Source organism: Falco rusticolus, chromosome Z (genome assembly GCF_015220075.1).
Source record: "Falco rusticolus isolate bFalRus1 chromosome Z, bFalRus1.pri, whole genome shotgun sequence".
NCBI classification, from domain to species: domain Eukaryota; kingdom Metazoa; phylum Chordata; class Aves; order Falconiformes; family Falconidae; genus Falco; species Falco rusticolus.
In genome coordinates this window covers 1,325,777-1,340,668 of record NC_051210.1, presented here as the reverse complement: position 1 = coordinate 1,340,668, position 14,892 = coordinate 1,325,777, and the positions used below count along the sequence as shown (strand labels likewise).

Below are 14,892 nucleotides of genomic sequence, written 5' to 3'. Positions count from 1 at the left end.
GAAAGTGCTGGAGTGTGTGGCACCATCATTCAGGTTTTTGCACTTCTTTTTAAGTATTTAAGAATGTGACATGATAGGATGGTATAAGGAAGAGCAGGGAGCTTACAAAATTTAACATTTCACACCTTGATTTTGTTTTGTGTAGTCTCTCATAGTTGTTTGGGGTTTTTTTTGTTCTTTTCCTTTTTTAGTACTTTTCTCCTTTTAGATGGGGGCTATTTTTCACTTTTAAAGTTGATAAATACATATATTCTGTGGTGACTTATACACAAAAGGTTTTTCCTCCCTGGCTTCTTTTTGTCACCCAGTTCAGCAGAAGCTTCTGCTGGTATTCCTTTGGTCTCAGCTGTATGACAGCAGCCTTCCAAGATGCTTTTGTGATACCAAATTACTGAATTTTGTTCCTGAAGGCGGTAATTACAATATACTGATGTTCACAGATGTGTTTAGTTGGCTGTTCTCCAAAAGAAAGAGTTACCAGAATCTTCTCCAGTTGCTGCAGTTTGTGTGACATGATTTCAAATGCTGGTGGCATCTCCATCTAAGTTGTGGTTAAATATGACCTTCTTGCCTGTTACTTTGTTTTCTTCATGTTCTTTTTTTCTTTTGCTGATTTTTGTCTTGGTTTCATTTTTTGTTTTGGGGTTGGGTGTTTTGTGGGGGGTGGGTGGGTGTTTGCTTGGTTGGTTTTGGGGTTTTTTTTGTTGTTGTTTCGGGGTTTTTTTTCTTTTCTTAATACGTTAGTATATGTGCCAGTTCCTGAACTCCATTTGAGAAGTTAATTGTAGCTTAGGGTAGTGCACAATAGTGTTGTTTGCACCTCCTCCTACTCAGTGTAATGTCCGTGTTGTGGATTAGCGGGACTTGAAGGCTGCAGTAGTGACTGGAAACCCTTGAGAGCCATTTCAGCACTTGGAAATTACTGTGGGATGGAGCCATGCTGGTCATACCCTTCTTCCTCAGTCAGATCAGCTTCAAGAGACTGGTTTCCCTTAGACAGGCTTTGCAACGTCCTAACCAAGATCTGGCTCCGAAATGCCAGGTGCATGATTTGGAGAGTACTCTACATCCTTTCGCACAGTGAGGGCTCTAGGAGATAATACCACCTGTCTTCTTCCTACCTGATAGCTGAAGTTACTGCTGCATTATTACATCTTAAATAAGATTTAAAAATTGAACCTATCTTTTGGCATGTTTTTCCAGCTTTATTATTTCTTTCTAAATTTACCCTGTTGTTTGAAGAGTCATGTCTGTAAGCCTTGAGTAGAAGAAGGGCTCTTGCGTTCTGCATTGCCGACAGCCCTCTCCCTCCCTGCTACCTGGGGTAAGCAAGGAAGTACTTGATTCATTGGCATGGCATCTGTCCAGTCCCCCTGCTGAACTCTGAGACCAATCAGGAGTCTGTCGTATCCCAGCTGAAACCAGGACCGGGGATCCATTAAAGCTTTTCAACTATCAAGATGCTGAATTTTGAGTTGACACGAGGCTGAAGGAGCAGGCAGATATGTCTGAGTCTTCAACACGCAGAGAATTTATTTTTTGTCTTCAGAAGGCTGGTGCTACGCCAACCAGTTCAAAACTTGTGGTCACTGTTTTTACTTTAGTGCCCGTATTTTGAACCCATTACTTCTGTGAAGTATGTGTTGCAATATCATTAAGAGAAGGGGAAGAAAAAGTTTCCAAGAAGTTAAGGCAAGAGAGCTACTAATTGTAAGAAATATAAGTCTGTGGTGGTTCCTTCCTAAGCCATGGTCAATTCAACAACTCGAACAATAAAGTAAAACTTAGACTGGAGGGTAAATGTCAGTTGTTCTTATTAATTACAAAGGATGTAGTGAAACAACATGTGACAAAACATGCCTACTGCTTGAGTTCATGTCCTCCAGAATGCCTGGTGCTTAATAATGTGAGTGTGTGAGAGGCTTGGGAAAAAATGCTCCCAATGCGGTGAAAAGCTGTTCATATTTGATTTATTTTCATTTGAACGTTTGACTGAATTTCTTTGTAGTCTTGATACATCTCAGTAGAACTTTTTGTGGATAAACGTGACGTTGGTGCAGAGGGAGAAGTTTAGTAACTGGCACAAAGCCAAGAATATTTATGTTTTTCTTTTTAATGGTAGAATTTTTGTGGTAAAACAAAGTACTAAATATTGGTACAAAAGAGCGTAACATTTTTTAGAGTTGTTCTTGAACATCACTGTCTCACCATTTTCTGCAATGCTATATGGACCTTTATTGATACTCACCAAACATTCGTTGTGCTTCCCAGTTGTTTATATATTTTCCTGCCTATAGAACTGTGCAGTGTTTGTATCCATGTGTCATCAAGAACTATAGGAACTATTTGAAATTTACTAGATGTAGTCATTCATTGCAGTTCCACTTGGGTTCAGATGCTTGAGGAATAGGTTTAAACACTTCCTCAAATATGTGTAAGGGGAATACATAGGTATATAAATATTTACAGTATATAAACCTTCCTGTAAGACAGAGTTGTATCAGAGGGGCTCCTGTAGTTAATGAACTAAGAAGTCAGTTAAGGATAGATGGACTGAGTCTCTTAAGTCTGTTTTGATGCCTGCTTAGGGAACAGTGCCTCAGGAAAAAAATAATCATGACATATATAATTTCAGAGAAGAATCCTAGACTTACTCTGTGAGGCTTTTATTAAGTAGACTTGAGACCTACCTAGATCCAGACCTTCTGTTGCGGTTTAACCCCAGCAACTAAGCACAACACTGCTGCTTGCTCACTCCCTGTGCCGCCAGTGGGTTGGGGAGGAGAATGTGGAAAAGGTAAAACCTGTGGGTTGAAATAAGAATAGTTTAATACACAGTAAAATATAATAGTAATATAATAATTGTTATAGTGATGAAAAGGAAAAAGAGAGGGATAAAACCCAAGAAACGCAAGTGATGCACAGCACAGCTGCTCACCACCCGCTGACCCATGCCCAGCCAGCCCCGCAGCAGCGACTGGCAGCTCCCGGCCAGCTGATAGATCGGTTTATATTCTGAACAGGACATTCTATGGTCTGGGAATACCCCTTTGGCTAGCTGGGGCCACCTGTCCTGGCTGTGTCCCCTCCCAGCTCCTTGCGCACCTCCTCGCTGGCGCAGCACGGGAATCCTGAACGGTCCCTGGCTCGGGGTGGGCACTGCTTAGCCACAGCTGGAACATCAGCGTGTTACCAACATTATTCTCACACCAGATCCAAAACACAGCACGGTGGCAGCTGCTAGGAAGAAAATCAACAGTACCTCAGCCAAAACCAGGACCTGTCAAAAATCTGAAGCAGCTACTGACCTCAGTGGCACAGCATACCCCAAAATATGGTTTGTAATTGTCAAGCATTAGCAACAATGTGAGTCACATTCTGAAAAGTGAAATTGTGACTTTATGAGAGTAAGCCTCTTTCTCTCCTTTTTGCAGTGAAGTATCTGTTTCGGTTTTTTAAATAAAACATACCCAAAAAAGAGATTTTAGGTATTTTTATAACCTACATAGAGAGGTGAACCCACTGGGAAGATAGAGGACAAGCATGTTTCCATCCTACTTAAAAGGCGCAGATGTTGTGCCAATAACACACTATTATATACTAATATTAGTAGTGTGATTCTACATTAAGATGTGGTTGACTTGAGAGACACTGCTGATTTCCCATTTATGAGCTGTACAGCTGTAAATAAAGTTAAGGTCTCGTTTGCTGAATGAGGTAAGCCAAATCCAAGATACTAACTAGAGTGTGCTGCACTCCGTACAATGCACTTGTCTGACCTTTATGGAAGTTGTTGAAATTCTAATTTCCTTGCACTTTTACTGCTTTACAAGGGCCTGCATGTTTACAGCTTTCACCACATGCACAAGCCTTTTTTTCTTTCTTTCATATCAGATAATCTCGCCAGCAGAGAGTGGGCATGTAGAACCCTCACTCTTACACAGCACAGAATTTCAAATACCTTTTTTATTAAAGTAATATTTTCACAAATGTCATTGAACTTTCTTCTGTAGTTTGCAAACCCTCTGTATTTTAAATTGCTTTATAGTACCTGTTTTGAGTGCATGTTTGTGTCGGTAGCATTATTTCAGTTTTGATCTGATTCTAAGATGCGAAGGGTTCCGTTAATTTTTTTAATGCAAGATCATAGGAATATTTCCATCACTAAGTATTAGTAAAATAATTATAATTCTTTTGCTAGATATTGCTACTATTAATACATGGGTTATGAGCATTGATGATCATTGGCATTTTAGTTTATAATGCAGTGCTGCTGATGGAGCTGAAATGTGCCATTCATTAGTAGAACAGTGATGTTGATCATAGAGTTGTGGTGACCTGCCAGTGGTCCTTAGCTACAGCTGACTAGATGATGCCTATGTACGTATAGTTGGTTTTTTTCCAAGGAGTGGGTTTAAACGTACAGCAGCGCATTCGTCACCAGAGGATGCCGCTGGGAAGTCCTGGCACACTCCTTTCCTTATCTCTTGTTGTCTCCATGGCACTGTCATGAACAGAAGCGAGGTCCTCTTTCACAATATAAAGAATCAGTCTCTTTGTCCCTGTGTTCACAGTCAAAGCATACTTTTAACACTTCATTTTCTTCTGGAGTTACAGGTACTGTTGCTTGACAAAATGAGCCTCTTCATCTGTTTAGTCAGATTTTTGTGCCTTTTTCCTGTAGGCTCACACTTGCCACTAATCCGGCTTTTTTGATTTCTAGATAATTGTCATGCTTTTGGGTGGAATAAGTAGAGATGCTAAATGTATTTTCTGGCACTGCCATTTATTGTAATATTTTATATTTTATATATAACAATATTATTATATAATATTATAATAAATAATATAAATAATAATTATTATATATATTGTAACGGACTGACCTTGTTTGTGAGCTATGAAGTAGTATAGTAGTAGCCAAGAGTCACTAGAACCTCACCAGTTGCAGGATGGTATGAGGGATTTGGGTATAAATTTGGTTTTCAGAGAGGATATTTACTGTGTGAGCATGGAGTTAAATACAGAGGGATGGAAGGAGCGCATCACTGAATTATCCTGGTTAATGGAACCACCAAAGTTTGAAATATTTACAAAAGAAACTTGAAATCTGTGCCCTCACAGGTTAAATTTTGTATTGCATTTTACTGTATTATTTTGAAAAAGTGAATGGGAAGTATTTGTGGATTATTAGGCTGTTACTTTACCTCTTGACTCTCCCAAGAACATTTTTGTTTTCTGTTCCAGGGTTTCTGTCTTTCCCCCTTCTTCAGTGGAAACTATGGAAGTGTGATTATGTGATCTGAATGGTTTCACTGTTAATGCATTAAGTTGTTCGTAGTCTTCACGATTACTGTAACAAAGTTTTAAGTAATATCTTTTGACAGATGCATGCACTAAGACTCTATTAAGTTTACGTAGTTGTGCTGAACATTGTGGAATAATACACTAAATGCTCTGTAGAAGTATTTAAGCTGGATATCTGAGGTGTGAGCATGGCACAAGCCACACCTCCAGTGACTCAGTGTGGTGTTTCCATGCCAAGTTGAATTATTTAGCAGTATTTCTTTTTTTTTTTTTTTTTTTTTTTTTTTCCCCATAGCCTTTCATGTCCCCTCGGTACCCTGGAGGTCCAAGGCCACCTTTAAGAATACCCAATCAGGTAAGATTTTATCACTGGTGTACCATTGTGGTCCAGGGTAATGGTACAGCGGTGGGAACAGGGAATGTTGCCTTGTTGGCTACCAATAGTTCCAATAACCTGTTGGCTACAAAACTCACTCCAGTCCCTCTCCACCCCATTTTATCTGATCGTTAAATAGTTATTTTTGATTAGGTGTGGCCACGCCACTCCCAGCTTGCTTTACTATGCTTGGTTAGTGTTTACAACTCCAAATTTATTCTGCATCGAGCCCGTTTGCAGAGGGAAGAGTCTGCAGAGCTGCCTTGCGTGGTGCTGCATTGCTTTGAGATGAAGGCAGAATGTCCCCATAACTGTTACACCCTCTGAAGTTTCCTAGCCACATCAAGCAGTTAACTCTGGGAGTGTTTTTAGCTAATTCTATGTAAAATGCATCACTCACTCCTATTCTTGGTTGGATATATGAAGTATGTTTATTTAATAGTAAATAGGGAGATTATTTGTGAGAAATGGATACCATGAAGTGCTCTATGGCTGTTACAGACACTCTGAGGACTTTACAAAAGCATCGAATCCCCAGTTTTCTCTCATCCCCATCAAAGGATTTGCATGCCAGCCTAACAGGAATGAGTAATGAGCTGGTGTTCGTCAGCAGAGACCTTTACTGGCCCATCTGTGAAAAGATGGTTCTGGAAGCAGATAGCATTTGTATTTAAAGTTCTCCGTAGTGCAGATCGAGGAGAAGAAAGTGGTTGTCAGCAGATGAAAAGTTAGAGATAAGCAGACAGAAAAATATCAGTGGAGCACTGAAAGAAAAACTGGGCCGTTTACAATATTGGGAAAGGTTGATAGGGTAGATGAAATGGGGGTTTTTGGTCCATTTTATATCTGTATAACATAATGTCAACAAATTCATCTTCAGCTCTGGCACAATGTTGCCAGAAGGTTTGAAGATTAGATTTTAGTGATCTGGATATATTGGGTGGCAGGGCTTCTTCAGATATTCCTCTACATCAAGCACGGTGATGTTTGGGAGCAGGTTAAGTTACCTGTACCATAGCCACTTCCTCACAAGGGAAATGGGTGACTTAATTAACCTTGCCGAAGTGATCGTCAAGGGACAACGTAAGAGTGCAATGTCATTAGCCTTTCAGTTAAATACTTGCTACAGACATACTGTAACTCAGTACAGAGTATCTTCCTGATGTTTGCACCTTTCAGTAGTATCTTAGCCAAGGACGCAGCACTGTTTGGGTTTCACATATTGCTTTGTTTCCGTTTCTGTGTTTCTGAACACTGTAAATACTGGCAGGTATAAAATGGATGTGATGAGTGCTGCGAAAGCATTGCCAACCTGCAGGTTTAGTTATGGAAGCTTTTTTTTGTTACATTGTGATATTTTCAGTTCAGAGCTGTAACATAATCACATAAGCTGGTGAATTAGAGCTCTTGCAATTCATTTACTTTACGCCTCATTCATAAATTCCTGTTCTTAAGAATACTGCCATTATTTAATACTGCCATTATTTAAGTTACAGATTAAGTGGTCAGTGTGTGGAAGCAATAAGCTATTGTAGTGCAGCTTTAAGGCTGAAATTTTCATTAGAAGTCAGTAAAAAACAGGGTTAAAATTCCCACTGCAACTGTTGGCTCTGTTTCTTAATGTCTTGCGATGGGGGTTTTGTCTCTTAGGCAGGGAAGGGTAACGCAGGGCGTGCATGCACAGCACAGTCTGCGTAAGGGTTACTTACACAGTCACTTAACTGCTATGTAGGCATAGCTGAACTACATCTGGGCTTTGTAGCGAGGAAAGTTAGTACCTGCTAAGGGCCACATGAGTCCCCCTAAGCTGCCTCCGGCACTTGATCATGTCCTGTGAGGTCGAGCCCTGTGAGGGTATTTGATGTTGGCAACGCACGGTGCTGTGCATGTGCACGGGCCTTTCTGGAGAAGTCCTATAGTATGTTACAAAGGAGCCGCAGTTTCTTACGTACTGGTCCGCAGAGTAATGACTGCATCAGCGAAGTCTTCGGCTGCATGTGCTCGCAGCAGCAAATGCCTCTGTGTCATTGCGTGTCACCTGCCATTGCTGGTAGTTCCTGCTTTGCTTTTATTTGAGTCTTCTCCATGCATTTCACATATGGTTCTTCTGTATCGTCCAGACCTCATGCCACTGAAGTACATGTAAAACTCAGATTCAAATGACATTGTCTCAGATTATTTGTTTATTCCGTTGCTCTTGCAGTGCAACACCTTTTGAACTGTATTACCTTTGAGGTAACAATGTGCATGTTAATCATTTATTTCCTACCTCTTGCGGAAACAAACCGTATGATACTTGCAGATAGGTTGCCCTTTGTATGTATCCAAGACTGCTGGAGTATTTCCAGGTCAAGAATATCTTATCCATTCCCACAGTAAGCAATAGCTGTATTGCCTGAGTAGATCTCTTTCGTAACAACAGATTTACTCATTCTGGATGTGTTTTCATTCTGGAAATGTGGTGGTGTTTTGAAGTGCTAAACAGCACCTAGTGGATCAGCTACAAAGGTCCATTCATAAAAACATTTTTTGTAGTTGGCTGAACTATAGGTAGAAGACTATAGAAGTTAGCCTTAAACCTCATTCACTTACTATAAACCCAAAGGGCATATTAATGGGGGGGACATAAAAACAAGGTGTTTGATTTGGACCTAGGGTAAAATAACAACACAATATAGTTTTGTGCTTGAAGGCAAGATTTAGGAGCAAGTTTTCTGACTCTTGTTATCTCCCATAGATGAACAATAAGCTTATCTTGGCATTGATGCCCTTCAAGAGTAAGGCAGAGGGGAAGATAAAATGTCCCCCACATCACAGCCCTAATTAACCATACTCTGTGAATGCTGTGTGGTTGGCTCAGTTACGGCTCACTCTCAGAGAGTATCAGTGTCTGCATCCTGACCTCTGCAAGGAAATGTTAAAATAATGGTTAAAAGGGAAAACTATAGCAATACAAGCTGGGGATAAATTGCCACATACCCAAGAAAAAGGTGGTGTTTGAAGGTTAAATAATAGGTAAGCTAAAGTGAAAAAAGTACTGGGGGGTGGAAAAGCAAATTAGGCAATTACATTTTGGAGATTATTTATACATAATTCCACAGAAGTCCAAGACTTTGTCCATGCAAATCCATAGTTAGGATTGTAGGATACGCAAGACTTCAGTTTAGTTAGGCACTTAGGACATTTAGTTAGGGCATTTATGAAACACTTCCACATTACTCTTGACTCAGAATAAACATCTGGAAAATAAAAAATCTGCATTATGTCTTTAACATAAATTTCAAAGCATTATATGCTTTTGACATGTGACTTCTATTCCTGCAGGCACTTGGAGGTGTCCCAGGAAGCCAGCCATTATTGCCTAGCGGGATGGACCCAACACGGCAGCAAGGTGAATGAAATAATTTTTTGGACCATTCAAAAGTACTGTCTTCTCAAACCTGCATCTTTCTTCCTCTGTTTCAAAGCTTCCTGCAGCTTTTCAAGCTTTTTGCTAATTATAAGGAAATGATTTGTTAAAGTTGTTCTAGAAGGTGCTTGTGTACTGCATGGTTTTTATAAGTTACATGATTTTATTTGCAGGGCATCCAAACATGGGTGGGCCAATGCAGAGAATGACTCCTCCGAGAGGAATGGTTCCATTAGGACCTCAGGTACCTTCCACAGATCGATACCCATTTTTATTGATGGGCCTATACTTACACTGTCTTGCTCTGGCTTTCCATCGCTTGAAGATGGCCAGGACTTGTTCTTCTAATCCCATCTGAAAATAAACTTCCTGTTATACAAAAATTAATTCAAAGTTGCAGCTGTACAGAGTTTAAAATGAAAAAAACGGTCATTTCAATTAAGATTTGAAATTAAAAGAAGAATCCCTTAACTTGCTTGTTTCAGAAAAGTTTTTGGTCCTGCAGCCACTGTATGCTGTAACCAAAGTGTGACATTTGTAAGGGAGACCAAGGGTCGAGTAGGTGTTTCCTCATCCTCCCAGCCTAATTGATGATGCTGTTAGGGAGGAAAGGATCAGTAGTTCTAACTTAGGCAAACTCTTTCTACCAAAAATACCCCCCCCCAAAATTCCGTAAAGTTTTTCTTTCATCTGATACTGATCTAAATTTTTGGTGTATGCTAGTGTAAAGTGAGAAGTTCGTGCTGCCATCTCTCCCCCTTGTCAATCACAAGCGTCTCTCCAGCTCCATTGTTGAGGAGTGAAGCGACCTTGAGTTGCAAGAATCAGCCTTTTCCATGGTGCTGACTTGGTCATAATTGTTCACAGGCTCTTTCTTCAAAAATGTGAAAGTATGAGTGGATATTTGTCACTACTACATTTCAGCAGTAAACTAAGGTAGAAAACAAATGAATTCTGATGCATACCTGAAATATGAATCCAAAAGATTATTCTGTATTTTTCAGTTCTCTAAGTGAGCGAAAATTTAGGCGGTGGTGTTTCATACTGGTTTTGCCAGTATTTTGTTTTACAGTGTGCTTGTTGTGCCCACACTTTGCATTTTTACTTCCCCATTTCAGATAATCTCTCTAGTGACTTCTTTGTTCCTTGGACTAGCAACTGAATTTTAAATGATTAAACAGCTTTGCCTTTCAAATCTGTTCATAGCTGTCTTCACAATTTTGGGTCTTCTTGGTAGAAACCAGTTGTGCAGTTCTACACAACATCTGCTGTGTGACCAACAAACCGTTATTAAATATTTTTGTTATTTTTCCTGTAGCACTGAAGTATATTTACCACCTGCCTGTTGGAGGTAGAAAGAGAAGCTCTGCAATGCTGCTGTGTGAGGCTGAGCTGATATTTTATGCAGCACCATTAGTCACACAGCAGGCAAATCTCATGCCACTTTTTGTAAGGATAATTTTTTCCATTTTTGCTGTCTCTTAAAATCCAGTGTTTTTGTAAGATTCTTCTCGCTTGTACTGAACCTCCTTTTAAAATGGGGGGAAATGTTGCTTATCTACACAAAATTTAAGTTCGCAAATCAATCTTTTCTATAAATGGATCGTCATCTATCTTTGTATCTGGCATTTAGGATCCTCTCAGAACGCAGTTGTAAAAGCAAATTTGATGAATCTTTCACACCTACTTTTAATGCCCTCATGCTACAGTGCTGTAAAGTTGACTTAGGTGTGCCTGTAGTGGGAGGCTCTGCTGCCTTCCTGCACAGGCAGTTGACTTGGCAGAACGCTTAACGTGCTGATACAGAAGTGCTTACATCCAGTATAGCAAGTATAGCATGCATATGCTTGAAAACTTAGGGAAGATTTACCTCCGTTTTGTATTCTATGATTCTAGGCTGTTTCAAACTGAATAGCACGAAGCAAAAAGCAGTGGGTAGTTGTAAATACTTGAATCTCTGAAAAGCTCCAAAGAATTGATTTCAGGCTGTTTTCCAAGCCGTAGCTGAGCTAGGTGAATGGGGTACTACCTCCAGCCTGCGGCCGCTGCTTCCCCCTGCCCTTCCTATCTGCGCACAAGCCTCCCACACGCTCCCGCGGGCCTTCTGGTCAAGAAGAATTGAGTCATCTCAAATACTTCAGGAAAAAAAAAAAAAAAAGCTCTTGTCTAATACGGCTCATTTTGGCCACCTGATATTAGGGAGCACTTTACTGAACAGCTGAACTGTGAGATGAGCAGTGGCAGTGGTGGCTGTGACTAAAGGGCCGTAAGGAAGGCGTTGGGGCACTAACTTCTGCAGGGAGCCTAGCTGCAGCTGAAGGAACATGTCTATTGCTTGTCTTAATGAAAGTACTTTTATTTTAGGATGAAGGAGTAGATTTGATTAGAATTGGCAGTAATTAGAGGTAGAAGTATGTTTGATTAGGATTCTTCCGGTCCTGCAGGTTTCCACAGAGATCTTTAACCCCGTCCCACACAAATGATTCCTGAATTAAAATAAAGAGGGGAGATACCAGGCAGACAGAATAGGGAGAATGACTCGGTCCTTCGCATCAAAATGGGAAAATGAAATAAAATGGATATGGAACCGCTGTCTTATTGCAGTCAGACTGTGTTCCAGTAGCGCCAGTAGTGCCAGCTGGGGACGTTACTGTGCCAGCCTGCTCTAACCACCCACCAGTTACTGCCCTGCAGCTCTGACAGAGGAGCTCCTCAGGCAAAATCATCTGGGATAACCTAGGTTAAACAGGCGGTGTGAGTTAATCTGCCTGACTTCCACCTGAGCACGCGCACCAGTTGGTCTGCTGGCTGCACACGAAAAGGCAGGAATGAGCAGTGGTTGATGGGCGGCAGCTGTGCGTAATAGTGTCTTCAGATGGCACTGCTGGGTCTGGAAGAGGACAAGTTTGCAACCTCTGGCTCTGTTCTTGCAAACCAGGTACTGATGGGACGCTTTCAGGATTGTTAACGACGAAGAAAATTTTAAGTCCGGGCACAGAACTTCCCTTCCTAATTATATAGATCAGTTCTAGATCAGCTCTAGATAACGGATACTTGGTATCAGTCAAAGAGGAAGAGCACCACACACACGCTTTGAATATCACTGTTGGATTTCTCCCACTGGTGACTTATTGTAACTCAGGCCAATACAGAGAACACCCATGTGCCCAAATCATATAGTTTATGCAGTTTTTAGTATACTGTACATGAAGTAGTGTGTTTATTATTGGAAAATAGGCTGCAACAATGACCTAGTGTTTTTTTTTTTAAATAAATAGTTTCTTGGTCCCCTTCTCCTTGCAATACGCACAGCTCTTCATTTTAAAGAATTCACTGTTATCCATACTTTTGAAATATCAGAAAAATATAGTGGGGTTAACACAGAATAGGGAGTGCATTATGATGTGAGAGAGAATGTTCTTGTATTCCTGTGAATAAGAAGAGGTATAATTTATTCTTTCACACAAATAAATACAATTAAACTTTTGTCATAATGTCAGAGCATAAATTCAGATTTTGTAGGCATTGGGCAATTCATTTGTTGACATCACTATGACATTCATTATCTTATTAAATATTTTTTCATATTAGTTACCATAGACTTATTAGAATTGACTGATTCGAAATGTAATAGTTGTGCTGTATGTTATAAAAGTGATATATGTCTGTGTCTATCTATTGTTGTAATTCTTTCTTCTTGGGGTTAACGATATTACTATTTTAAGTCAACAGTGGAAACACCTGAAAGAATGAATTACATTGGCCTGTCCAGTCAGCAGTTACGTAGGGATATCATTAACCTGCTGTCCTTTCTTTCCCCCTCCTCTTTGGTTTTGTTTTTTTGTTTTGTGGTAGTCTGACCCTTGGTTATCATTGCAGAACTATGGAGGTGCAATGAGACCCCCACTGAATGCTTTAGGTGGCCCGGGGATGCCTGGAATGAACATGTAAGCACAACAGTAAAATCTTATAATATTTAGAAAAATCATTATTTCGTTGTAGAAGTAACATTTGGGATACATAAGACAAGGAGAACATGCTTTGATGAGTAACATGCTTTGATGACTAATAACTGCAGTTTAAGAAAGTGAACCCACAGCACTCTCCTCCTGTACAAATACTTTCTTTCACAGGTCAAAGTTCAAGTACTGGGAATATTTTGTCGGTACAGTCACCAACATATCCTTGTATACATTTTTTTAAAAAATGACATTATTTACATTTGTGTTTTTACTTTATTGCTTAAATATTTTGTAGAGAGTGGTACAAGTATCATTCTTTTCTGCAAAATAAAACCAGTATGTAGAACTATTTATAAAAAAAAGATGTAATTCAAAGAAGAAGAGTTGATGATTCTCTTTCTGTTGCTGTTTTTATTTCCATAACTACATTTATTCCCACTCCAGACAGATAGAAGAACATTACAGATAGGAGTGTAAGGTTTTCAGTGTTTCTTTGTATTTCTGGGACTGGATCATTATTTGGTAAAACCTTGTGTAGACTGAGTTCAGTTAAGCTATACTGATTTATTCCAGGCATGGATTTAGTCATGGGAGTGTATTATGCCTTTCGTACCTGTCAAAGGAAAACCTTTTATAAGTGTGTAGAAAAATTTCAGATGTAAATTTAGTCTCTCTAATGTAGGTTAGATTTAAGTTGAGGATTTTAGTATAGCAAGTAGCCAAACATGAGCAGTCTTCTGCAGTTTAGGTCAATCTTTCACTTGCTTGGAGTCGCTTACATGATCAGGTAAGCCTGGAAAAAAAGTAAGATACTCCTTGTATTAGATTTCACTCTTAGGAGATGCGCAGATTTTAAGGGGCTGCTATACTAACCTTTAGCATACCACAGACCAGAGATTACCAAGTCATTCTTGTATCACGGCCCTACCTGTACTGAAGTTAGTACATTTTTTCATAACCAGCATTTTGCAAACTCTGGGATGGTCACAGAAGACAGCATGGCAGCCCAGCTATCAAGACACTAGAATGATTTTACAACCTAAAGAAGAGAACATGTGCTTTTCGTACTCCTTTTACACCTTTGTCTTTCAGGACTGAGCTTTCATCAGATTGAGACAGATAACACATTGAAAATTTATATATGCTTGTTTTCATTATATCATAGATACCTGGTTTTACTCTTATTTTTGTAGGTAACATAAATGAGAGATGATAATTTTCATTTCAAGTAAAGAGTTACCAACCTGAAAAAGTAAAAGAGGCACTGAGATAGATAATACCATTTAACAAAAACAACTAATCCACCATATCCTTAATTTCTTAAGATTTCCAGCCATACCTTGAATTCTTGTAGCAAATAAAATAAAATAAAATCTAAAGTTGGGTGTTAACACTATCATAGACATCATATATTGGACTCAAGACAATTCTAGGAACCTTCCCAAGGGTAGGAATTTCTTCTTTTAAATAAATTTGATGTAGGAAAAATATTTAGATATTTGAAAATCAATGACAGTATAATATAAGCACTACAATGTTTGTCCTCAGGAGGAGATTAAAATATAAGAAAAGAAATAACTTTCTAAAATAAAATTATGTAGAAGTGAAATTCAGGATAGATAAGGTGTTTGGAGGCTACTTATCCACATAAATGAAAGTTTAAGTAGGAAAAATAAGAAAACAGGTACCTGGATGACTAAAAGCATTTCTGGTCTGCCAGAAAGAGAGGATGTGGGTTGAAATACTAACATTTCCATATTTCAGCATTTAATAAGCACATTTCATCTTGTGTTGAGCCAGTAAACCTACATAGATCATGTTCTTTTAATTCAGTGATG

At 39.4% G+C, this 14,892-nt stretch overlaps 1 protein-coding gene across 4 annotated transcripts in view; it reads left to right on the top strand.

Moving 5' to 3' along the window:
* Positions 1-14,892, top strand: part of SSBP2 (single stranded DNA binding protein 2) — a 191,925-nt gene that overhangs the window by 136,809 nt on the left and 40,224 nt on the right. For 2 of the 4 annotated variants that reach the window (XM_037374284.1, XM_037374288.1), the window contains 4 exons: positions 5,603-5,662; positions 9,008-9,074; positions 9,266-9,336; positions 12,948-13,039. In XM_037374284.1, the coding sequence (XP_037230181.1) occupies positions 5,603-5,662; positions 9,008-9,074; positions 9,266-9,336; positions 12,948-13,039 (290 nt within the window). The remainder of the gene's footprint in view (positions 1-5,602; positions 5,663-9,007; positions 9,075-9,265; positions 9,337-12,947; positions 13,040-14,892) is intronic. The other 2 variants (XM_037374289.1, XM_037374285.1) reach the window with 1 other exon arrangement.